Source organism: Scardinius erythrophthalmus, assembly GCF_964197995.2.
Source record: "Scardinius erythrophthalmus genome assembly, chromosome: 2".
In the NCBI taxonomy this organism is placed as follows: domain Eukaryota; kingdom Metazoa; phylum Chordata; class Actinopteri; order Cypriniformes; family Leuciscidae; genus Scardinius; species Scardinius erythrophthalmus.
Genome location: NC_138222.1, coordinates 34,914,229 through 34,939,159, shown reverse-complemented (window position 1 = coordinate 34,939,159; position 24,931 = coordinate 34,914,229). Strand labels below are relative to the sequence as shown.

The window sequence follows — 24,931 nt, the reverse complement described above, 5'->3', positions numbered from 1 at the left end:
CACTGAACGGTTGTGATATACTGTATGACAGCCACTGGCTGGGCATGTACTATGTCCTTAGTCTGTTGAGGGTAAATTCACATAATTATAAGCATTACCATTATTTGGGAGGTGTTATCTGTGTCGTCATCAGCCAGTATTCCAGGCAAATCCTGAGACTCAGGCTTCAAGCTGTCTTGACTGGCTTTGTTACTTTCCATTGGAGGCGGCTCCAGGAGAAGCCAACGTCTCCTTCTCAGAAGCTCCACTGTGACTACATCGTCCTGTGACCATCCCTGAAGAATTGAATAAGCAGCTCCTGGAACAACACAAAACAAAAAACAAAAGTATAAACATGAGCACATTTTGATATATCATGAGAATCAGTTTCATTGCTCAATTACATCAAATCCAATCCAAACTTTATTTATCTCACTACTGGCTCTCACAATTGAAACATCACCCATAAACATTTATGCATTTTTTATATGGTTTATTCAGACACACAAAGCATCACTTTTTCTCTATTCTCCCTCTCTCACTCTGCCATGAGAATAGCTCAATTTTGTTTAAGATGAGCCTATTTAACTGTGGTTCTAATAAAGCAGACGGTCCAGTGCACTCTTGACACTTGGTTTAGTGATAAACTGAGAGATGGTGTTACAATGTTACACCAAATGACTTCTGTGAGAGTCAAAGTTGGTGAAAAGGTGAAAAAAACGGTTTAAACTGCGAGCCAAGAGACTCGGCCCATCCCGTTCTGCTTTTCTTTTTCTGTGGTCTCTATATCACTCTTCATGTGCCTAAACTCTTTATTTTATTCGCCCACAACCACATACACATGGCCAAATTCTTATGTAAATCAAGACTCACGTGATCAGAGTTTAATTAAGCCTTCTATTTACTTTGCTCTCTAGTCCTCTCACTGGAAATAAAGATGTGAGAAATTATGGGAGTATGAATGCTGGAACTGAGGACGACTGGATAGCCAAAATGGGAATCACCTCAAACACTTCATAATGTGATTAAGCAGACTAAACAAAAAGAAGGAGAAAAGAAGAAACTAAAAAGAGAGAACAATGAATCACCCTGGAATGTCGGTTAGTGTCCTGCGAAGATCAGCCTAATCTAAACTAAAAGTTCAATGCGGTTGTCTGTTCAAGTTTAGTCAAAATCTTGGTATTTTTAGTAGCTGAGGTAGAGAGATTATTGCGGGAGAATAAGTTTAGGCCTTAGAACTTGTATTGATTTCGTCAGATTGCATACAGAGATGGCTAATCTACGCTTAAGAGATAATGAACGCTTAAATACACAAAAACTTTCTGGAAAATATGCATGCATATACTGTACTTGTTCACTGCTGCAGTAAGAGGGACAGCAGAAACTAAACTAGCCAAAATGATTGTCAATTCTCTGTCTACAACTCATTATAGGTCGCAGGGTTTGTCCTGTATGTAAACACTTCTAATTAGCATGCAGCAGCTTCTGTAGCCTGATCTCACACTCTTCCTCATTTACGTGCTTTGTGCTCTTGTTCCAGAGACACAAAATTTAATTAGTTCCTTATCTTATAAGACACACATTCAAGGTAATAAAATATTTAACTTTGAGACAAAGATTAAACCTGTTGTACTAAAAACTCAGTGCAAATATGCTTGAAAATAGTTGTGCTGCTTAATATCATTGTAAAAACCATTATACACGAGTCTCTGATGAACAAAGTTCAAAAGAGCAGCATTTATTTGAAATAGAAATCTATGTAATATTATAAAAGTCTTCACTAACAATTCTGAACAATTTAATGCATATTTGCTGAACAAAAATCTTACTTTCTTTAAAAAAACAAAACAAAAAGGTCTTACTTTTGGATATTTGCCTTTGTCAGTCAGTCTGAAAACCATTGTCCCTAGTCTATTGAGGTGACAATATCATCATTTTAATAAAGACCCATCTCATGTTTCATATTTCAGAGTTATTTTTTTCTCCTTTATCACCAGGGTATGTTTCATGCTGTACTGTTCCTGTGTCCATATACATTACAAAGAGTGTCTGAGATTACTAAACTGGCACATATGATGAAATATGTTGTTTTCCTGCTTTAAAAATGTCAAACTTTATTGCAGATATCTTCTATAAGAGGAAGCATTCTCAAGCAGATTCACATTGTCTAGTGCCTAACACAATACTCAAGAATGCAATACTCAACTACTGATCTTATTTAAAATAAAAAAGACCTTCTGAACGCAATTTCACCATATTTCCAGTACTCAATCTTGTTTTCCTGCAGTGCAGATGTGTTGCTCTGATAATCCCAGCACACATTTCTTCATTCATGTGATAGTCTAATCTATTCTCTGTACTGGCAAACAACCCAAGTGAGAATGAAAGGGGGAAAACTGCACAACTTGCTGAACACAGTTTTGTTTCCATGTCATCATGGTCTACTGTTCCTCATTTAAACCCTCAATGTGAGAAAAGATCCTCAGAGCCAAGTCCTTCAGTAAAGCCCATAATACATAACAAGTCAATGAGGATTTAGAGAGGCGGCTGTCACTGACTTTTATTGTCGCTGAGAGGATATCACTGTCTGCTCGTGACACGCTTTGAAAAGCCACCGCAGCAGGGACAGGATCTCTTTCTCTTGCGCTTGTGCTTTTTTTTTTTGCTGCAAGATTAAATCCAGTCCCACATTTCCCACTCTTTCTCTCGTTCTTTATTTTCTGAGTGGAAGGTATGCCTTTCATTTCAGCTCTTAAGATGTCCATGAATGAATGAATGAATGAATATCAAGCTATACATTCAGATGCTGCGACAAAAACTTTTTTTACAACAAATATTTTCTTAAAAAACTGATAACACTATGAAATTAATCATAAAAAACAATTGGAAACAAACATGAATATTTATATGTATATTGAAGTTAAATGTTATCAATATAAATTCAAATATTCATATTCTAAGCAAGGAGAGTCGAGAAGGAGGAACTGGTGTGTGTGTGTGTGTGTGTGTGTGTGTGTGTGTGTGTGTGTGTGTATGTGTGTGTGTGTGTTTTATCCATTTGAAGTAGGAATGTGCGAGAGGAGAGAGAGAAAAAGGGGAGAGAAAACCACTGTGAATTTCCCACCAGTCATGTCTAAAACTATCAAAATGACTGATATATTACTCTTAATTAATCTGAGGAGGGCTGTCAGAAGGAGAGAAAAAAAAAAGAAAAAGGGCAAAAAACAAAAGTTAATAGACCACATGCATTTATCTTGAGTCACTGCTCGGGAAAAAAAGAAAACAATAGTAAAAAAAAAAATACAAATTAATTAAAGAAAGAAAGAGGTTTGGGGTTATGGGGTTCAAAACCATTCACAGGCCATGTTGAAGTACAAAACCATTACAGAACACTCCAATGTATGAGTGTGTAATTACAGAAGAGGTAAAGCATGCTGGAACAGGTCACCTGAACTCAGGATACACACAAACACATCTATAGCCTATGTGAGAGAGACTAAGTGTTCACTGCCTAATCAACGACCATACACCATTCATCTTTATTAAACCTAATATTATACATTATTGCCTACATAACATATATTGTCAAATGTTTGGGTTCAGATTTTGTTTTTGTTTTTTTGGAAAGAAATGAATACTTTTTTCAGCAAGGATACATAAAGTGACAGTAAAGACATTTATAATGTTATAAAATATTTCTATTTCAAATTAATGCTGACTTTCAATTAATCAAAGAAACACATGTGCTGCAAATAGGGCTGGGCAAAAAATATCTAACTTAATCTAACTTAATTATTTTTTTATAATTGAGCCAAAACCAAAATGTGTTAGGTTGTGGCCCGCTCTCCCTTAGTTTACAGCATTAGTTAAGAGACTTTGAGAAAATGTACTGTATCTGATATATATCAAAAATAATCGATATCGAATCAAATTGAATCGTAATCCAGTAGCAAGCTTGTGAATCGAAATCGAATCGAATCGTACAATTTTTCTCAATACCCAGCCCTAGCTGCAAGTACACAACCAAATAGCACAGACCACAATGAAAATATTTCAAGGGGGGCCCAAAAAGTGACAAACTTGGCTGGGACATGGTTATTGTTCAATGTCTACTCGTCAGCGTTGTTAAACTGATAAAGATGTTTTCTTAATTTACTTGTGTTTTTTCTATTTGCATGTGTTTTCTTTAGTTGCAATGTGTTGAGCTCTCTCGGCCAACTTGTAGTGGCAGAAAAACATACCCACATCGGTCTCAATGACTCACAAATGGACACTGAGGAGTCACACATACCAGGAGAAATAAATTTCAAGGAAAAATGCCTTTTCTACATTGAATCAGACTGATTGTGGCATGTAATTGAGTGATGTATATGTAGTTGAGTGCAAGACCAGAATGACTTCTAGTTTGTCTAGATGGTAGTTTGCGCACATTATATGGTCTGTGGCTGACAGTAATGACAGAATACAGATGGCTGGCTTTGCCCAAGAGTGATATAAGGTTTCGTTCACTAACCATTCACACAGAGAGATATACTTAACCCAGCTAAACACTGGTCTCCAAACCCATGCTCAAACCACACACACAGCTTCAGACCATCACTTTTAGTACAATGGTATGATGGACAAAATGAAGATAAGTTTAACATCACATCTGTTCATGTAGCTCAACTGTTAAAGGATGGCACTAGCAATTGCAAGGCTATGGGTTTGACTGCCAGGGAACACATACGGAGCATACACATGTGATGTGAACACCCCCCTTACAGTGCACTGATTATTTGGCAAGTTATGCTTTTTTGACTTTGCACTGACACCAAATTTATTTGACCCTGTTTAAAAAAACACAGTGTGATTCATTGGTTTAATCTTAAAACAGAGCTGTGAATCTCCTATTAAACACTAAATACTATATATCAATCACAGTCCATATGAAGAAGTCACATTCATTTATAAATCAGTGCGTTTGTGTGCACGGCGCATGAATAATTAAGAGTACTCATCATGTGCTCAACAGCTTTTAATTAATGTCCTCCTCACCATTTAACCCCATTCATCTCCTGCTCTCTCACCGATGTCATTCTCTTGCATTGCTTACTCACACCAGTTATGGGGGTTAAGCGCAACAAACCTCCCTATTCTGTAAAACTTCTGGTTTATGTCTTTTGTATGTGCTTTGTGAAATATAGAGCCGTTTTACTCAACCCTAAATCAAACCCTAACCCTAAAAGTAAATCTATAATGTAGTTAATTAATATTACACAGTACTTACTTATTTTATCAAGTACAATGTAACTACATCATATTAAAATAAAGTGTATCTGTCCATAGATATTGGCGTCAGTTTGTACTGGTGTACCACTTTCTCAGACCAGCCGATGCGGTGAGACGAGTTTTCCTGTTTGCTCATGTGACGTTTGGCATAAAGCCTTTTTATCTAAAGCCTTCGTTTCCATAGGCCTGCTGCACATCCTGCTCATTTAAAGCGCTAATGAGTAGAAGGTGACATTAGGATCTAAACACATGAATTATGTGTATGTGCAGGGGGATGAATGTCATATACCAGCACACAAACACACAAACAGACTCATTCATTTTTTACTCACACACTGGAGCATAAACAGAAAGAATTAAATGTCAAATATTGTCAGAGAAGTCAGTTTGTCATTAAAGTTCAGAATCATACAGTTTATGCTGAAGTTGTTCTTTAGGCCAATGGTGGATTAATTTGCCACAAGCATTTAATTCTCAGGGACAAGCACTTGGATATTTAGATATGTCAAAGATATGACCTCAGTATTGAGCCAACACACCTTGTATATCAGTAAGTAATTTCTGTAATCTCATCTTCACATAAAAGCTTCAGCTGACAGGCAAATGCAATTAACTAAATGAATGCAGAGCTTTAAAGGTTTGTTTATCTCAGACAGAAGGACATGCACACGGCTTGGCTGCACCCATACCCAAAACGTAATGTAATGTAATGTAATGTAATATAGGGTTGCCAACTTTTGATTACGACTTTTAGTTCAACAATTAATTTTTAATTTCATCTTAATACTGTAAATTATAGTTGTTAGCAGGCTTGGCATGGAACAGATGAGGATGATGGTGTAGAGAACCCAAGTGCAGTTTTATTTACAGTGGTAATAATCCAAAAACATGAAAAACCAAAAACTTGGTCCAAAACAGAACATGAACGTGAACTATAAACATGGCTTGAAACACTGACCTGGCACATGCAACATGGAACATGGAACAGCATAATATACTTCAACACACAACCCACAATCATTGCAAACATTAGGGCTTAAATACAAGACACTGGGAAATCAAATCCCTGCCTTAAGGCCCATTCACTCCAAGAACCATAACTATAATGATTATGATAAAGATATAGTTCTAAAAATTTTTTCTAAATATAGTCGAATAGCAGAGTCCACACCACAACTATAGAGAAGTGATATAGTTGCAATCACTTTCAGAACGATTTTTTCTTGCTGATGAACAAATCATTGACAGTCAACCAGAATCCATCCTGCTTTAAAGAGCTAGAGCGGCAGATGAGCTACGAGAATACTGCGCAAAAACAAAATAAAAATAACGACTTTATTCAACAATTATTTTTCTTCCCTGTCATTCTCCTACGCTGTTTATGTTGTAGACAGAGAGCAGTGCACGGCGCCTCACTATTGGCCGGCTCCTGCGTCAGCATCACACACATGCTTCGAGCTGCTCACGTGTACAGCATCGGCCAAAACCATGCACTCTGTCTATAACGTAAACAGCGTAGGTTAATGCACTCAGTCTCAGTACTGCTTAATGGATCTGTCATCAAATGCTCCATGCTCATCGACTCGGGGCGGAGGGGAATTTTGTAAATTGAACTAAAACTTGTCTCCCTGTTTATAATCTCTCCTCTTCCCTCATTGCCCATCCCCTCAACAGAAATTAGTGGTGCAACGGATCACAAAACTCATAGCTCGGATCATATTACGGTTTTTGAGTGACGAATCGTATCAGCAAAAAAAGAATAAAATAAAATTAAAATGGGGGATTTTGAGACAAATGTAACTTTGCTTCCCATTTATTACACAAGGAACACTTTAAGTACTTTGATACCACAGCAAAAACTCCTCTAACTACCGGTAATAAAGTTTATTAAAGACAAATGAACTGACACAAATAATGATACTTAAAGACATAACCGACTGTATACAAGAATACTTGTCGAGACGGATATTTTGAGGTCATTTTGTGAGTGTATGTGTCCGTTCAAGCTCAAGAAGTAGCGAAACAGAGCTCGATTATGTGTTCGCGCGCCATCTTAGAGGCGCCTCAGTGAGCGTGCATGGTTTGAGTGTGTGCGCAAAGAAAACAGCGTGCGATTGCGAATCGATATCTCTTTTCCCTCTTCTTGCATTTGAATTGTGTAAAAACAAGTTTTAAATTGGCAAACACGTCCAAATAATAAACTTTCATTATATAATGGTTAAATACAATTAATCCTCGTTGTTTTTATTAATTATTTGTTCCGAACCGTGAGGCCTGGTTCGTACGGATTACGGATCAACTACGATCCTTTGCACCCCTAACAGACATCAGCTTATGGCTGTTAATCAGATCACCGGCCCAGTGAGTTTGGTTAATTGCTGTATTTAACTTTTTTACTCTACTAAAGCATAAAAATTACATAATATGTTTGCAGATATTTAGGAAACATGCTAAGTTCATGTTCCGTGTTGTCAGTCAGTTTTTGTTTTGGTCTGTGTGATCTCGCCCACTGCCAGTCTGTAAGTCTCCTCGGCTTTCGTTGTCAATTGCGCTCGTTCTTGTTGCATCTCCTCAAACTGGCAACCCGTGAGGAGAAGGGGTCGGGGGAACAACGATCTCTGATATTCTGAATTTAGACTGCAGTATCAATTTCGACCACTAGCTATCATTCTTACAGACAGCACCTTTAATACTCCTATGCGGCATTTTGAATATTTTGTTCAACCGTTTGGCCTGTCCAACGCCCCGGCCGTCATCCAAGCACTCGTTGATGACGTCCTGAGAGATATGATCAATAAATTCGTCTTTGTATACCTAGATGACATCTTAATTTTTTTCTCGCTCATTTCAGGTGCATGTCAGCATGTCAGATGAGTGCTACAGCAGCTGTTTGTGAAGGAGGAAAAGTGTACCTTTCATGATCAGTTGGTTCCATACTTGGGGTCCATCATCTCAGGGGAGAGGATTTGTATAGTGAAGGTAAGAGCTGTCTCTGACTGGCCAGTGCCTGGCTCTCGTAAAGTGCTTCAGCACTTAAGCCTTGCCAATTTTTATAGGTGATTTATTAGGACTTTTAGTCAGGTAGCGGCCCCTCTGACAGCATTAACTTCCACCAAGGCAAAATTTAGCTGGTCTGCTTCTGCCCAGGCGGCTTTTGATTAATTAAAGTCTAGGTTTACTACTAACGCCAGATTCCAGTAGGCCAGGGGTGCCCAATCCTGCTCCTGCCGATCGACTGTCCTGCACAGTTCATCTCCAACCCTAATCAAACACACCTGCCTTTAATTTTCAAGTGATCCTGAAGACCTTAATTGGTTGCTTCATGTGTGTTCGATTAGGGTTGGAGATGAACTGTGCAGGACAGTCGATCGACAGGAGCAGGATTGGGCACCCCTGCAGTAGGCAGCTCGTGGTGGAGGTGGTCGTGTCAGAGGTGGGTGTTGAAACAGTTGAAACGTCATGTGTGTCTGGCTTTGGGGGAGTGGCGTCACTGGCTTGGAGGGGGCGGTAGATCTATACCTGGTGTGGACCGATCACAGGAACCTGGAATATATTCAGATCGGCCAAACAATTGATTTCCATACAGGTTCACTGTGCTCTGTAGTTCTGGCGCTTCAATTACGTACTGACTTATAGGCCGGGCTCTAAAAACAGAAAGCCTGATTGTAACAAAGGTATGTTGTTGAGGAAAGAATGAGGCGGGAACCAGCAAACATTTAACAAACTTTAATCCAAAATAAACAAACACAAAATGAAAGTAAAGGCGGCAGCCCCACACGGAAGACTGCCGCATACACATAAACAAAATACAACGTATAAGTCTAGGCCTGGTCCTCTCTCATCCTTCACTGTCGTCGCTCCTCCTTTTATGCTTCTGAAGCTCCTCCTTGAGAGATACGAGACCGGTCCAGTGTGCAAGTGGCGCTCATCATCAATCACGCCTGGCTTTCCACACAGACGCTCTTTCTCGGTGGTTCGGCACCGCCTGACAATGTGCCTCCTCCCAAAACTATCTGGCTTTGGGGCGAGTGGTAGGAGGTGTCGCCTGTTGCATCAAGCGCTGGGTTAGTCGATTTGCCTGGTGGTGTCCGGCGGCTCTGTTATTTGTGCCAGAGACAGGCTGCATTGCCATCTTGTAGTGGGGTAACTACTCCAAAATAACATGACACCCTGTTGTGAGGAGGTCACTATCAGCCATTCGTCAGCGTTTTTGGTGGCCGGCCATGACTGAGAACATTTGTTGGTTTGTGGGTGCCTGCGAGGTTTGATCTCAAAACAAGTCTTCCAATCAACTTTCCCGCCCATGGTCACATATTGCCCTGAATTTTGTTACTGGTCTCCCTCCATCCAGCGGCAATAATCTGATCCTTATCATGGTGGATTGCTTTTCCAATGCGGTCCATTTCATTTCCCTTCCCAAACTCCCCTCGGCAAGGGAGACAGCCACAGCGACTTTTGGAGGGAATTTTGTCAGCAGCTGGGTGCCTCTGCCAGTCTGTCCTCACAGTTTCATCCACAGGCCGAGCGTGCAGACCAGATTCTCACTCTTCCCAGGGTGCCAAAGATGCGGCCCCTTCAATCCAGGCGTTTATCCAGCGCTACCGTCATACCTGGAGGAAGGCCAGAGAGGCCTTGTTCTGGTCCGAGGGCGAGGGGTGTACTTAAAGAGTTGCTGACCGCCGCTGGGCTGTGGCACCAAGATATGTCTGTGGGATATTTAGCCGAAAGGGTTAAATATCTAACCGGAAGCACAATATTTAACCAGAAGGGTAAAATTGATGGTTATTGTCTTTAGTCACGGCTTGTTAAATCTAGCTTTCTGCCCGCTTTAAATCAGATGCAGAGTACGTAAGTAGTACGGTAAGTAGGACTGCACGATAATGGTTAAACTGATAATCACGATTGTTTTGCTCAAAATTATAATCACGTTAATTAATCACGATTGTTTTGCTCAAAATTATAATCGCGGTAATCACGATTATTCTCATTTGAGAAACTACAGAGAAAGAGAAGAGACAGCTAACAGTTTATATATATATATAGGCTATATTAAAATTTGGATTTCATACATTCATTTTTTATTCAAACAAAATCCTATCATCCAGCAATCTCCTCCCTTCCTCATTAAAATAAATAAAATCAATCAAATCAAAATTAATCGCTTAAGATTTGATTGGCAGTCACACAAACAGCACAAGTGGCTTGGGAAGAAACAGACTGACTGTATAACAGAATATCGCTGTGGTAATCAGTGCTTTTCCGCATTGTAGAGCGAGCGTGCGCAGGGTTGCCAGATTGCACAGATTAAGTAAAACAAAGGGTATAAAATGTAAGAGAAAAGCTCTGTTTGGGCGATTTAAGCTATTTAGATCTGGCAACCACAAACATCAATGCTAGTGGGGACTTGTTACCAATGCAAGATAATGCAAATGTCAAAAAAAAAAAAAAAAAACCTTTTCAGGATAAATAACGAGCAGGCAAATATCGCAACAATTATTTAAAATTAATTGAGAGAGGCAGATATCGTTATCGTGATTAAAATACGATTAATCGTGCAGCTTATTTAAAGATTATATTTATTTGAATGAGTGAATTATAGCATTTATTTGAATAAATCTAAAGAGAGAGAGAGAGAGAGAGAGAGAGAGATGCATTGCATACCTGTTTCTGTTCAACGAGCTATGAGTTTAATCACTTAAAAAAAGTGATGTAACCCCCTTGTTGCTGAGAAATATATTGTAGCGATTCAGCAGTGAAGCTATTTTTTTACTAAAAGTTGTGGGGCAGCGTTGATAACAATTTTTATGTGCCCCTGAATGTTTCTGTGTGTGCGCTACGTGATCTCCGATCTCTGTGTGCGAATGAGGTATGTCTGGTGCGATTAAATAAAATAAAAAAACCAGTGCATTAATATAGAACAGTGATTAAACCGACCTGTGCATTAAACAATTCTATTGCACAACTTCCAGCCAATCAGAATTCAGACAGACCATGGTATAATATAATATTATATAAAATAATAGCAGTGCAAAATCAAATGAAAAAATATTTTGTATTTACGCCAGTCTGACCTCTAACAAAGTTTTTTTTTTTTTAAATAATAATAAATACAAGTAAAATGGTTTCTGGAGCCCTGGAATTGATTATGCACTGTATAAGCAGCTCTGATTGTGGAGATGCTTTTAAGGGGTATGTGTGTAAGATTTAGTACAAGGGACTTGAGGTCCTCGAGCTATAAGGCACTAGTGACCTTGCCTTGCAGCATTAATCAAAGACACACCTACATAACATTTCAATTATGAACTATTATTTTAAAGTCACATCCTCTGATTGTTCACAGTAATGGTTATTTGTGGTAAACACATGAACAGCTTGAGAGTTCATTAATGCATGGACTGCTGTGCTGCTATAGCTTTCTAAACTCAGAGCATGCCCACCCACGCTTTCCTGCTCTAACATCTCCCTCATTACAAAGGGCTACACAGGGGGAATGAATGTTCCTACATTTTTAAAAAGGTACTTTCAACAGTCCTTTGGATGACAAATGTTTCTAAGTCCCATTAACATTCAAAGGACCCCCTGTGAGCTAAAAGGGTTCTTTGCACCTCACTTGGCTTTTGGCATATCAACTCATTTGACCTTGTTATCTTCTTAAGGATCCAAAGTACATCAAGATCAAATATGACAAAGTGCAGGATTGTTACAGTTATAGGGCCCTATCTTGCACCCAGCGCAATTGACTTTGTACACCGACCCATGTATCATTCCTATTTTGCACCCGCGCACAGCGGACTTTTCCCTCCACAGACGCACGTCTGTAAATTAAGGAATGAACTTGCGCTCCCGGGGGCGGTTCAGCGCAAAGAGGAGGCGTGTTCCGGCGCAAACGTTCCCTGGTGCTATTTTGCAGGTTTAGAAAACAATTCCGCCACTGACCGCATTGCGCATGTTATTCATATGCTATTTTAAGGGCGCATGCTTGGCCATAATCAATGTAGCGTGTGCACAACGCGCATGCACTTTGCTTATCTCATCTACACACAGACGCAGCAATTCTCATTTTTAGAAAACCATACATTATTACAAGGAAAAATATTAACACACGAGGGAAATCATTGTTGTGTCCATGAAGATGTGAAAAAATAGGCATAAATCTAGTAGTCAACATCTGAAGTGGATCAAAACCTTTCATCAAAGTTATACATGAATTTTGAACAATACCCGTTCTTGTCTTAGGACAACTTTGATTAACTTTTTTGATCGACTTCAAATGTTGACTACTGTATTTTTTTTTTCTTACTATGGAAGTCAATGGGAAACTGAAGTCACTGAAACTGATAATTGAAGTACAATTGAAGTAACATTTTTAAGGAAAAGTTATTAATTGTCTAATGTCTCACATTAAAATGCTGCATGAAAACATCTGTTCATTTTTGTATTCATCATTGTACAATTTAGTATATGCATAAAGTACACTCTCAAAAAACTGATTACAATAAAAACCTAAATGTACAGTAATAACCCCTTGTCTGTCCTGTTGTGGTTCGGTATTTTTATTCCAACCCTTTGTAAGGTGCTGTTTTAACACTGTTCCAATGAGTTAGAATACTTTTTTTTTTCTTTGAGAGCAGAAAGCCAAACTGTATTCTTTAGAAATTTAACATTAAGAAGATCTAGGAATTGTCTTCACTATCATCCCACAGGCATGCAGGAAGCTACAATAACTCACTATATTGCTGGAACAATCCAACTATACCTCTCTTGACTGTGAGAAATCTCATTCAGCGATTACATTTAATTTGTTATGAGGGAGAGATTGAATCATAAACTGTACTGCATGTTATTGCACTAGTGCCATTTTGGGACAGTCACCAATTCTTTATAAACATAGCCATTCTCAAAGGAAAAGTTATGAAAGTTCATGTTTTTTAATAGAAAGTTCATGTTTTTTTATACAGTTAAAATATACCTGTTCTGTTATATGTGTTATAGTACAGTCTAAAAGCAATTTTAAGTGCACGTTATATAAAAATCATTTTAAGGAATCCACAAGAATAGACGAGAGTGTGGTCATTTCCTGTTTTTATCGAGCACAAGAGTTAAACCCACCAGATATTTCTACTCTTCCCTCACACACACACACACACACACACACACACACACACACACACACACACACACACACACACACACACACACACACACACACACACACACACACACACACACACACACACACACACACACACACACACACACACACACACACACACACACACACACACACACACACACTTACTAGGGCTGTAAAAGGAAGATGGCTGGTCTGGGACGAAACAACCTTACTCTGCATGCCTCATTCATCTCCCTTAGGGCATTGTAACCAGGTCAAACTGTTTTCATACATGCTGCCATATTATTTATATGTTTATGTTATGAATGTGTGTGTGTAAATAATGTTAGTGGCTGTGAATAAAAAAGAAAGTTAAAGACAGTTTCTAAGTAAATAACTGAGCACACTCACATTCCAGAATTTTAGACTGATGCATTAATGACATTTTCCATGAAATCACATGTTCAGATTTAATAAAAAATAATAATAATAAAGGGATGGAAGAACTTATCTGTTTCTAAAAAAGCCAACGACATTGACTATATCTACTTGAAAACTGTTGGCCTGTTAACAACAATCTTCAAAAATGTCTAAGTAGTTAACATTAAGTTAACTAGCATTAACATTTAAGTTGATTATTTAACTAGCATTACAATTAGCATTACAAACACTTGGTATGTACAGTATGTTGACTATATATGTTTATAGGTCAATTAGTCAACTGTTATTTTATAACATTAAAATATTTTATTCTTTATAAATTATTATATTACAACATTATAAAACGCTGAACATTCAGACCCATTAGAGATAGTTAATTGTATTCATCCTCTAGTAGCCTAATATCACACAATTTAAAAAAAAGAAGAAGAAACTTTAAAAAAAAATATATATATATGAAGCCTGTCAGAGCCATAGCCTTGTATGCAGCAATCCAACATTTAAAGCAACAGTGTTTTGGAAAAGCATGAATACCAAAAAATATATATTTTTCAATAAAAACATCTTAAATTCTGTGTCACTTCTGAAATGTATACTAGTTATGCAATAACAAAGCAAAATCACACATCTATTGTTTATATTTTTATGTTTTGTTAGCACTGTACCTCAGGCAAGACACATCTGATTTGCAAGGATCTCCCCCCCAACTAGCAACTTCTGCTCAAAGCACTTCAAAGTGGTTTTTCTATGTCTTGGTTGCCATGCTCATTTCCTCTGAGAAACCGATAGACCTCACAACACATGGCCCAGATTTGCACTCACACAGCCTGGTCCCATTAAAGCATGTTTCCACATCTCAGTTTATGACGCATGTGACCCAACTTGAGAGCCTTTTAGTGCTGCTTTAAATATTTAAAACTCCTTCAGAGTAATGTCAATGTTAATTATAATGAAAATGTAAAAACCAACATCAACAAATCATCTTAATTGTTATAAACGAAACCTTCACTGAATTAAATGAATAGACTTTGATTTCCATCACCAAATGATTCACCTAGGAAATCAAAGTCTACTTGAAATTAAGAACTGTTTTGTGCACCCAAGCTTTGTGACACCATGACTAGGTGTTTATATGACAACATGTAGTTCAGGATGCACGTTTGCAGTTTTAAATTAATTAAATTACCCTTTATTTTGAATTAAAACAACATTAAAATAAATTATGAATTAAATATTTGAAACATTAAAATGTTTCCAAAACTAGTAATTTATAATGTATTAATCAAGGGGTGTTTGAACAGTTTGAACTGATGCAAAAACAGTATTCTGTAGGAAACACTGACTCGTGAAATGCACACCAAAAATGTGTTTTTGGCTTGGCACCCTTGACATCTGCAGTTAAACACATTAATAAGAAACGCCCTCTACACCAGCTGCCGTTGAACATAGACAAGAGACCAACTCTCATATACTCACATATATCACTGAAAGCGACCAAACATATCTGGACACGCATCATAATGCTTAAATAAAACATTTTGACCTGATTAGCAAGTCTTGTAAGTTCTAAAAAAAATTCGCTCTTCTTGAGAGCTGCTGTATTGGTCAGGTTTTGCCTCTTTTCTTTTTTTGAGCTTTGTGTTTCTTCACTCCTGGGGATATAGATAAATGTTTTCATGAAGCACATTTGTCAAGGGTCACCACATGACTTTCCACTGAATATTTCAAATCTGGACTAGACCAATGTTTTTCAGGCCAATACGAAATCAAATCTGACAGTTTTACCAGATAATTACTTATTTCAACTCCAGCTATATTTATGAGTATGAATGTGTGAACCACATGACATCTGGAGCACTCGTGAGCTCAAGATCGATAGATCTTATACAAGCACCTGAAAGGATTTCTGCTCCAAGAAAGAAAATGCACAAACAAAACACACAATATAGACATGATCTAACGAATATGGCAATTAATTCACTCAAATGTATACAGTTTGGATAGCAGTTCGAATGTCTAAGGAAACTTGTGCATAGTGATTTTTCAAAAAGTCAAAAGTCATACAGGTTTGTAATGACAAGAGGGCGAGTAAAAAAATTACTGATTTTTCATTTTTTGGTGGACTATCGCTTTAAAGTGGTCCTATTATGCTTTTTCACTTTTTAAACTTTAGTTTGTGTGTAATGTTGCTGTTTGAGCATTAGACAACAATGTTGTCGCTATGTCAAAGATAATTTTTTTCCACCCCATTTCCAAAACTCATTTGTTTGACCTTCCTATTGGCTGACAAACTTAGAGTGGTTAAAATTTATTTTAAACCCTGTTCCTGAACATTATAGTCCCCACATTTATCTGTGTGCTGCACATTTTATGGAGAACATCTTCCAGAACCTAAGAGATATATGCAGGCTACGCACAAAAGCTTTTTCTGAAATGGAGCAGTTCCCACTTTGTCGAAACGATCTGTTGCTTGTGGATCACAACTTGCAAGAATGTCTTATTATTTCTAGTAGCGTTTTCTATTAACAGTTCCAATTATAAGTTTAATGTTGTTGCTACGATGTAAACAAAGGGCAAAGCTTTGCCTCCGCTCACCTGCCAGCCAACATTAGTGTTTACTGTAGCTTTTGTACGCTCTCGCTTTTGTAAGGCTGTTCACCGCCCCTTGGGAGAATTAACCATGGTTTTGTGATCGATTACTGTTAGTTTTACCATAGTTTTCTGACAAGTTTCATGATTAAATTATGTATAACTTTGTATCTTAAATGTATAAGAGAATTGCAAAAAAAACATACCACTCTGAAACCTTGCTTGTGAAATCCTTGCTTGCAAGGTCCATGCATGAAATCCGTTCTGGATGATCCTCTTGTTTGTTAACATTCTTAAAGGTGCAGTATGTGAGATTGACTGCTAGCGATTGAAATGGGCACTGCAGTCCAAATTTAAATTATTTGCAGTGAGTTGTTTCCCCTGCCCCCTCCTGCTCAGACTCGACTCGACGTTCACGCGGGTTGCCAGATTGAGGACAGACAACAGGAACGAGCGCAATTGACAATGAAATGCGATGAGACACACTGTAAGTTGATTTGTTGATTTATTGATTTATGATGAGTTCATAGAGATTTTTAGATAGGTGCGGAGGCGCAGAATCTGCGATCTCTGACCCAGTTTGTTCGCTGGCTTCCATGGCTGCAATATGATGTGCTTTCTGCCAACTGGCAACCTGTGGTGGCGAAATACTATTGGGTAAATTGGCAACTTGCGGTACTGCACAGACCAAAACAAAAACAGACATTCCGACACGGAACGCACATTTCAAAGTGTAGCATTGTTTTTCAGAGAAACGAGTATGTGAACTCAGCATGTTTTCAAAATATCTGCAAACATATTATGGTATAGAGGGAATGCATTGACGTCACTTTCACGCCGGAACACGCCCCCCTCAGCCGGACTGAGAGGCAAAAGAGCTGTTGCGTGGCTGGATTTAATAGGGGAAACTACGAAAACGCAAGTAAAACAAACGATTATCAGTTTAAACTAAAGGTTGGACTCGATATAGTATTCCTTACAACTTACCAAAGATCCAGTGATCCATGGCTATTGAAATGCAGCAAGGAATTGTGTCCTGACATTTATATGTTCCTGATTTCCAACACCGGGGAAATACATAAAGCAAATTTGCCTGTGAATGCTTTATATAAATACTAGGGGTGTAACAATACATCGATATGGATCGATGCATCGATCAAACGTCTAACGATACGATGCATCGATGCCACACGTAAAATATGATATGAGTGTTTCTTTTAACACTCTCCACGTAACGTCCGTCCGTCTACACATTTCCGCCAAAGCACGCATTTTCGTTTACTCACCATAATGTCTGCCGGTGTGTCTTTGTAACATTAATCTCTTCGGCTGAAATAGACGCTTGACAAGATTGACTGAACCCTAAATACGTTGTCACAAAAGCTAGAGATTTGAACCGAGGCGTCGGAGCTTGTGTCAGCATAAATGGGCGTGCCAGATGAAGCCTCGATTCGAGGCTTGTGCATAGACAGTAAAAGAAATGGACATAGCGACCCCATTGGATTCAACGGAGAAAAGTGGGCGCCGCCATTGATTAGCAAACCATCACCTGCTGTTAGCTCCCATTCATTTTGGCGTCACTTTGACAGCGAATAACTTTACATCTGAGGTGTTTAAAGACTCCATTTGTCCATTGTTTATTTCTAAAGAAACACGACAATGTATAAAAGGCTCCATTACCTTGTATCTTACGTTATGGCCCCGTAGAAGCAGTTTTTGTAAAAATAGTCTAACGATTGCGTCATAACCACGCGACTCTCTGTCGCACAGTAGAGAGATTACCGTATGGACAGGAGGAGATGCTCGCGGGCAATCGGGGGGACGTGGAGGCAAAATGACAAAATAATTAATCAGAATACTTAGCAAAAGTTGCTCCTGCTCCTAGCTCATGGACACCTCCTACTCACACTCTCCGTCTCTGCAAGTTTCAGAGGGGAATGATTCAGATTTCTCTTGGCACAACTACTAGAAGACAGACGGGTTGCTGACGTCACATCTACGTCGTCAAGCTCAGTTTGAGTCTGCACAGTACACTCAGCCATAAGGAAGTGAGTGCTTCTAATTGACTTCACTTTTCTCTTTAAATCCAATGGGGTCGCTGTGTCCATTTCTTTTAATGTCTATGGCCGGATCTGGGCCGACACTATGTTACTGTCTGGGATTATTCTTCCATAATATTGATATTCATACTGGCATTAAATGCCACAGTTTAATGGTTAAGTGAATTTATCACAGAGAGAATTTATCACAGAAATTATTTTATTTGGGCTCACGTGGTGGCTCCTTCGTCCGACAAAGCTTCTTTCACAGAGTTATGGCCGCTTTATTTTTTGCTTAACACCAGATGGCGCTGTTTTCAACACTCTCTAAGCTTTGAATCTATTCCGAAACAATCAGGGGAAATCCTCAGTGCGTCATGAGGCTTCATTTGCTATCCCTAACAAAAGCAAGTGTTGTGCCGAATTCTGACCCCCGCCAAATTATTACCCCGCTAGTATTGGTAGGTTTAGGATTAGTTGTGGGGGATGGGTTAGGATTAGGCAATCAGGCATAAGGGAAATAAAAGCTGAAACTTTTTTACGGAATCTTGATCTTAAAGATTAACCGAGTGTTTTATTATGTATCATAGCAATTACTTGTTTTTGTTTAACTCTGAAACATGATATGTGGAGTTATCTGCTTTTGCCAAAAAACAACAGTTGGAGTTAAAAAAAGCAAACTTTTAATATTTAAAAAACATACTTTCAATGAACTTTAATTTTGCAAGTTACCTGTATTTTTTGAGTTGTTATTATTACTTAATTAAAACAACCCAGCTGTAGTCTGATTGATATTACTTGGAATGCACATGAAAAAAAAAACATGATTTATGAAAATGAACAAGAACAGGGTTATCTGTTTTTGCAAATGAACTCTTCTGTTGTAAATGTCTGAATAGGAAGAGGGCGTGCAATTGTAATAGAGTTTAATTGAACATTCATTCATGAGTTAATAAAAATGTAACTGGTTGTGTAAACTTGGCACATAATATCTAAATATCAATAAATCAATCGATATAGCCCTGAATCAAATCGTAATCGTATCACAGAGCTTTTTGAGGTATCGGCAAATATCGTATCGCTGGCTGAGAGAATCGATATCATATCGTATCGTGATGAACTGACCGATTTACACCACTAATAAATACAATATAGGTAGGTCTAAATCCATGTGATCACTTATATCAATGTTATATATATCATCCAGCCCTAAAACTTGTATAGTTTTTTTTGTCAGTGTTTATTTAAAAACATACGATTATGCTTAATAAGCCGACAACGAACGTGGTAATCTAAACGCGAAAACTCATTCTCTTTTATCGGAGTAAGGTCATAAACAGCTTAAGCATAAATCGGTCGACACAGGTAGTTTTTTGCCTATTAATCCGATTTCGTGCAGCATGTAAATGCATTAACCTGCTTGACGGCTTACTGAAGTGTGCATGTGTGAAATGTGACAGGAACAGAGTTCAGAGAGAACAGAGAACTCAGTCCAGATTTAAACACATCCAGATAAAGCAAGCGTTTTGCAGGGAAGGAAGAAGGTAATATATCACAAACGTAGACTCTTTCATGACCCAGAAAATTATAAAAATGTCCTCTCATCTCATGCAGCAGAAGTAGAAGTTGTTCAGTCAAAACGCTGCATCTGTAACTGCATGAGAGGATAATATACAAGCTGTAAGTTTCCCTCTGACATGTTGAAATCTTTATTTAACATCATAACCGACATAACTAATTAATTTCTCGGAGTCATATACGAAAATATAGCTCAGAGTTATTGTCAAATGTAGCAAAAATTGCAACGCTTTCTCGTTTTAGATGTGTTTTGTGTGTTTTTCGCAACATTCACTCTGAAATCCAATGCTACCACTCAGTCTTTTTGCCACTTAGTGGGCATGACTGAATTCACTCCAGCTGACGGTGACGTCACATGCATACCCTCTATTTGTATGCTTTAGTACAGTCAAAAACTTACATACAGCACCTTGATATTTATACTTATATCTTAATATTTACATCTGAGTAGAGCTCGCGGTTATGGTAAGGGGCGTGAAATTTCCTAAACACACGCTAAGCGCTGCTAATCACAACACACTTGGCCAGCCAATCACAGCACATTTCGTATTTCGGAAGGAGGGGTTTCATCGAAACAGGACCTAGACGGCGCGTTAGAGACAGACTGGGTAGGTGCTGTAATAATGTAAAATATGTGAAAAATAATGTTTTTTGAACAATCAAGCATGAAAGTATTTTCTAGTACACCCCAAAAACAAAATCATGACTTCGTAAAAGGGCTTAATAGGACCCCTTTAAATAATACACACAAGAAAAGATCCTACAGCTGTAGCTTTCTCTGTTACTTCAGCCACATAACTAAGCATCCAGGTTATCTTGGGTGTATGCATTTTCTAGCGTATTTGGCTGGTATCACACTAACATGAACCCTGACCTCCCTGCCAAGGACAGAGAGCGTCCTATGCAAAATTTATTCCTAATTAACATGTCAGACTTAATTTCTTTGTGCTTAAAAAGTGTCAGCCAGGGCACAGCACAAAAAAGCATGTTCATTATGCTCAATTAGGCTTTGCTGATTAAATTATCCTGGAAACATCAACCCTCAACCCTCCACAACACGCACAACTATTAGCCTGTAACTATGTGCTAGCTCTAAGTTCAAAAGAATAATAAAATATATGAGCGATCACAACTGGTTTCATCTAAAATAAGAGCATATGACTAGATAATATAAAATGTTTGACCGCTTGTGAAGATGTTAAAAAATATATATAAAAACAAGTAATAAAAACTCAGTGAGTGTTTTAGCGCAATTTTCTGACGTCATGGGATCACAACACTAAGAGATAGTAAATCTTTTTATGTTTTTTTTTTTGTTTTTTTTGTTTTTGTGTGCGTTCCCGAGATTAGACCTTCCTTAACATAATGCCGAAAACCCGAAGTCTCTAGGTGGTCTGGTTGAGGAGGAGATAGAAGTGCAAGATTGGTGCGCACAGACAGAACAGAAATCATGAGTTAACAATCGCAATTTTGTCCGTTGGAAAATTGCGCTAAAAATCTTTGTAATGAGCTAAATTTAGTTGATATCTTACAGATGTTTTAATGGTTATTGATAATAGAGAGTTTATCACGGTAGGTTACAACCCATATTCACACACATATAAACGTAGAAATACTCTTAGAAAGACATCAGATATGAATGATGCTGTTGACTGTCTTGGGAAAAGCATGATGGGAAAATAATATCCTTGGGGCTGTTCTCAGATCAAGCAATTCAGGCATTCACCCACAAACTCAGAGACAGACAGCACAGCTGTATCACTCTTTTATCTCCCACTCCCTGTGTACGAGACATTCAGTTATGAGCAATAACTATCATTATGTAGATGGGCAGTTTGCATTAGAGCTCCGTCTGACTCAGACCGCAATGCGAGTTGTGATGACACAAAACTTTGTATTAATTCCTAATGGCATGCAAATGGGGCTGCAGAAAAAAATGTAAGTAAATCTACAGCATAATTGCTCAAATTAATTTGTTTGTAAATAAAACATAAATTTACATTTATTAATACATTTACATTTCTTAATATATATATTTTTTTACATATATTAATCAAAATAAGCACATGTTGCAAATGCTCTAATGATAATTATCTTCAGAACATGAGGAGGTCAAAATTTGCTGCTTTTATACAGTAGTTTAAATCTAATTAATTGGTGTGTAAAACACTAGTTCCGATGTATGGGTCACTGATTATAAAATACAGCATGCAACAAACTGTATAACTGCACAATTCCTTATTACTTTACAAAAAACATTAATGCATTGGTGTTTTCACAGGGGATGTGGCTCGGGGAGGTTCCCTTTAGAAACACACACAAGCAGTGTTTATGCTTTAAAGTTCTGCAGATCTAAGAGTTTTTGTCTGTTTCTGCTGAAGTGAATTTCCCTCATCCAACAAACACACACCCACCACTCATACATACACTCCCTAAAACACACACCCACGGTTCCAGTTGCAGAAACACAAAGCTTTATTGTTCAAGTCCGAGTTAGTCAGAACCCACACAGTCCTGTTAAGGCTTGCATGCAGCTGAAAACACCATCATGAACATGATTCGGGTGTTTATGTGCGCTACTGGGCGACTGACCATAATATTTCGAAAAATGACAACATCTTTAAACATTTCAGGAACAAAAGGCAGAAGGCAGAGAGATTTGAAAATGGGGACTTCATTGTTAATGCAAAATATACACAAGTTTTGAGAAAAAAGATGGAATACCCTAAAGTTGATTAGCAATAAATAAAAAATGCAAAAACAACAACAGGTTTTCACACAGGTTTTGCACACATTGGTCGGCCAAACAGATAGTTTCACACTATTGGATGAGTCAGTGTTGCTGCATTGGACTGGTGGGGTGGGGATGCTCAGACAAATAGAGCAATGTTTTGAAAATGCCATGGGATATTTGGCGTTAGCTATTTGTGATGAAATATTGAGACATTAATGTCTGGTACAAGGGTGTGGTGTTTTGTTTATACTTGTTAAAGTGCTGCTTTTAAAAACCACAGTCTCTCTGGACTGTAATGTATGTGTTTGAGAGCTGGTGAGGGAATCAAAATGTGAAACTAACACTGCAACTGATTAAGAAACTCAGAAGAAAACTGACAACCATATTGAGCTGTAAAAAGGGGTACACACATAGTAACATGAATAAAAATATATCTTTATAAATCCAGAATCTACATTCAGATTAACTCTGGCCATTGCTGTCATAACTTATTATTCCAAAATATGTTCCATCATTCTAGATCAGAGCTTTTTAAACTTTTTGATGTCAAGTACCCCCAGATACGCTGTTTTTGTAGAAACTATGAAACATTTCTTTCCAGGATTCTTTGATGACTATAAAGTTCAAAAGTACAGCATTTATTTGAAACAGATTTAACAATGTAAAAGTCTTTACTGTCTCTTGATCGGTTTCATATTTTTACACCATTTTCTCTGAACTCTTCTGTGGCCCCCCTTGCACCCTGTCTAGATCACCCTGATCACTTTAGAAAGCTTCCAGAAAAAGCAGGATTCTCTTGTCATTGTTGTTACACAAATCAAAAAGGATACTGATTAAACAGAAATTGAGGGCAGATGTCCATAACAAGAAATGAAAGATCTTTTATTAGAGCTGACTTAAATAACTACTAAAAAGAGATTTAGCACTGCATGATAAATGTGAGCAGCAAAACTAGACATACCAGCAAAAACAACATCCCTCCAAAAGAAAAAAAATAGAGAAAGAAACAAGTAGTCCTCATGAGAAAAGGCATTGTGCTGGTTAATTGTCCTTTGCTGAACACTCAAGTGCTTGTGAGTTTGCTTGAGTGAACTGAAACTTTCATTACCCTTGAGCCAACCTCTGCTAACCCCCCACAGTGACTGACACACACACACACACACACACACACACACACACACACACACACACACACACACACACGCACACACACAACACACACACAACACACACACAACACACACACACACACACACACACACACACACACACACACACACACACACACACACACACACACACACACACACACACACACATCCTCAGGGACACATTTACAACTTCTTGCTATTCCAATCTCTCTGCCTCATCACCCATTCCATCTCATTCACACTAGAGGCTCTGTTCTAAAGTCACTAGATGCTCTGCATTCACTACTTACATTTGGGTCAGTGCACATGTACAGGTGCAAGAAATCTTTTTAGATGTCCTGAGAGCAGATTGTAGCAGCTAACCAGCCTCTGTTTTTTTCAAGGAGGAAAAAAAAAAAAAAACATTTGGAGTTTGGACAACACTTAACATGTAAATGAACAACTGAGGTTAATAGCACACATAATCTGCTGTTAGCAAGCTATGTTTGAGAATAGTGCATTGAATATGTTTGTGAAGGAATAACAAACACTTCAGAGCGGTGTAATTAACTTTTGTTGAAAGGTAATTAGCTAAGCTATGAAGAAAAAGACCTCATACTGAGTACCATTATTGCAGCCCTGGAGAGAAAGACAGAGAAAGGCAGAGAAGGATGGAAAGAGAGCCAGGGAGGAATTGGAAACAAAAGCACCGCTGGAGGCCTGAAAAGCATTGTGAGAATGTGAAACACATAAGATCCTTAGAGCACAATAGACAACTACTGGAAACCTCTGACTTTCACCAAGAAACTCTCTCTTTCTCCTCCCCTCTGTCTTTCACAGCTGTATTCATTGAGGTCAAGCGGTACACTTTTAAATTGGATTTAGTCTGGTTAAAGTTGAGCCATACTTTACACTTCCTCTTAATTTATGGCAAATGTAACTGAACAACTTCATACCACTTGGAGCGTGATTGTTCATTCATAAAGTGTAATTTTTTGTTAATGTACACATGGTGGTGCGTCTGGGAACAACAGTCAGGCGCTGCAAGCTACCCAGA

General features: G+C 38.2%; 1 protein-coding gene across 1 annotated transcript in view; it reads right to left on the bottom strand.

The window, feature by feature from the left end:
- plxdc2b (plexin domain containing 2b) overlaps positions 1-24,931 on the bottom strand; it is a 61,955-nt gene that overhangs the window by 31,226 nt on the left and 5,798 nt on the right. The window contains exon 2 of the mRNA XM_081355019.1: positions 99-298. Coding sequence (XP_081211145.1) covers positions 99-298 — 200 coding nt within the window. The remainder of the gene's footprint in view (positions 1-98; positions 299-24,931) is intronic.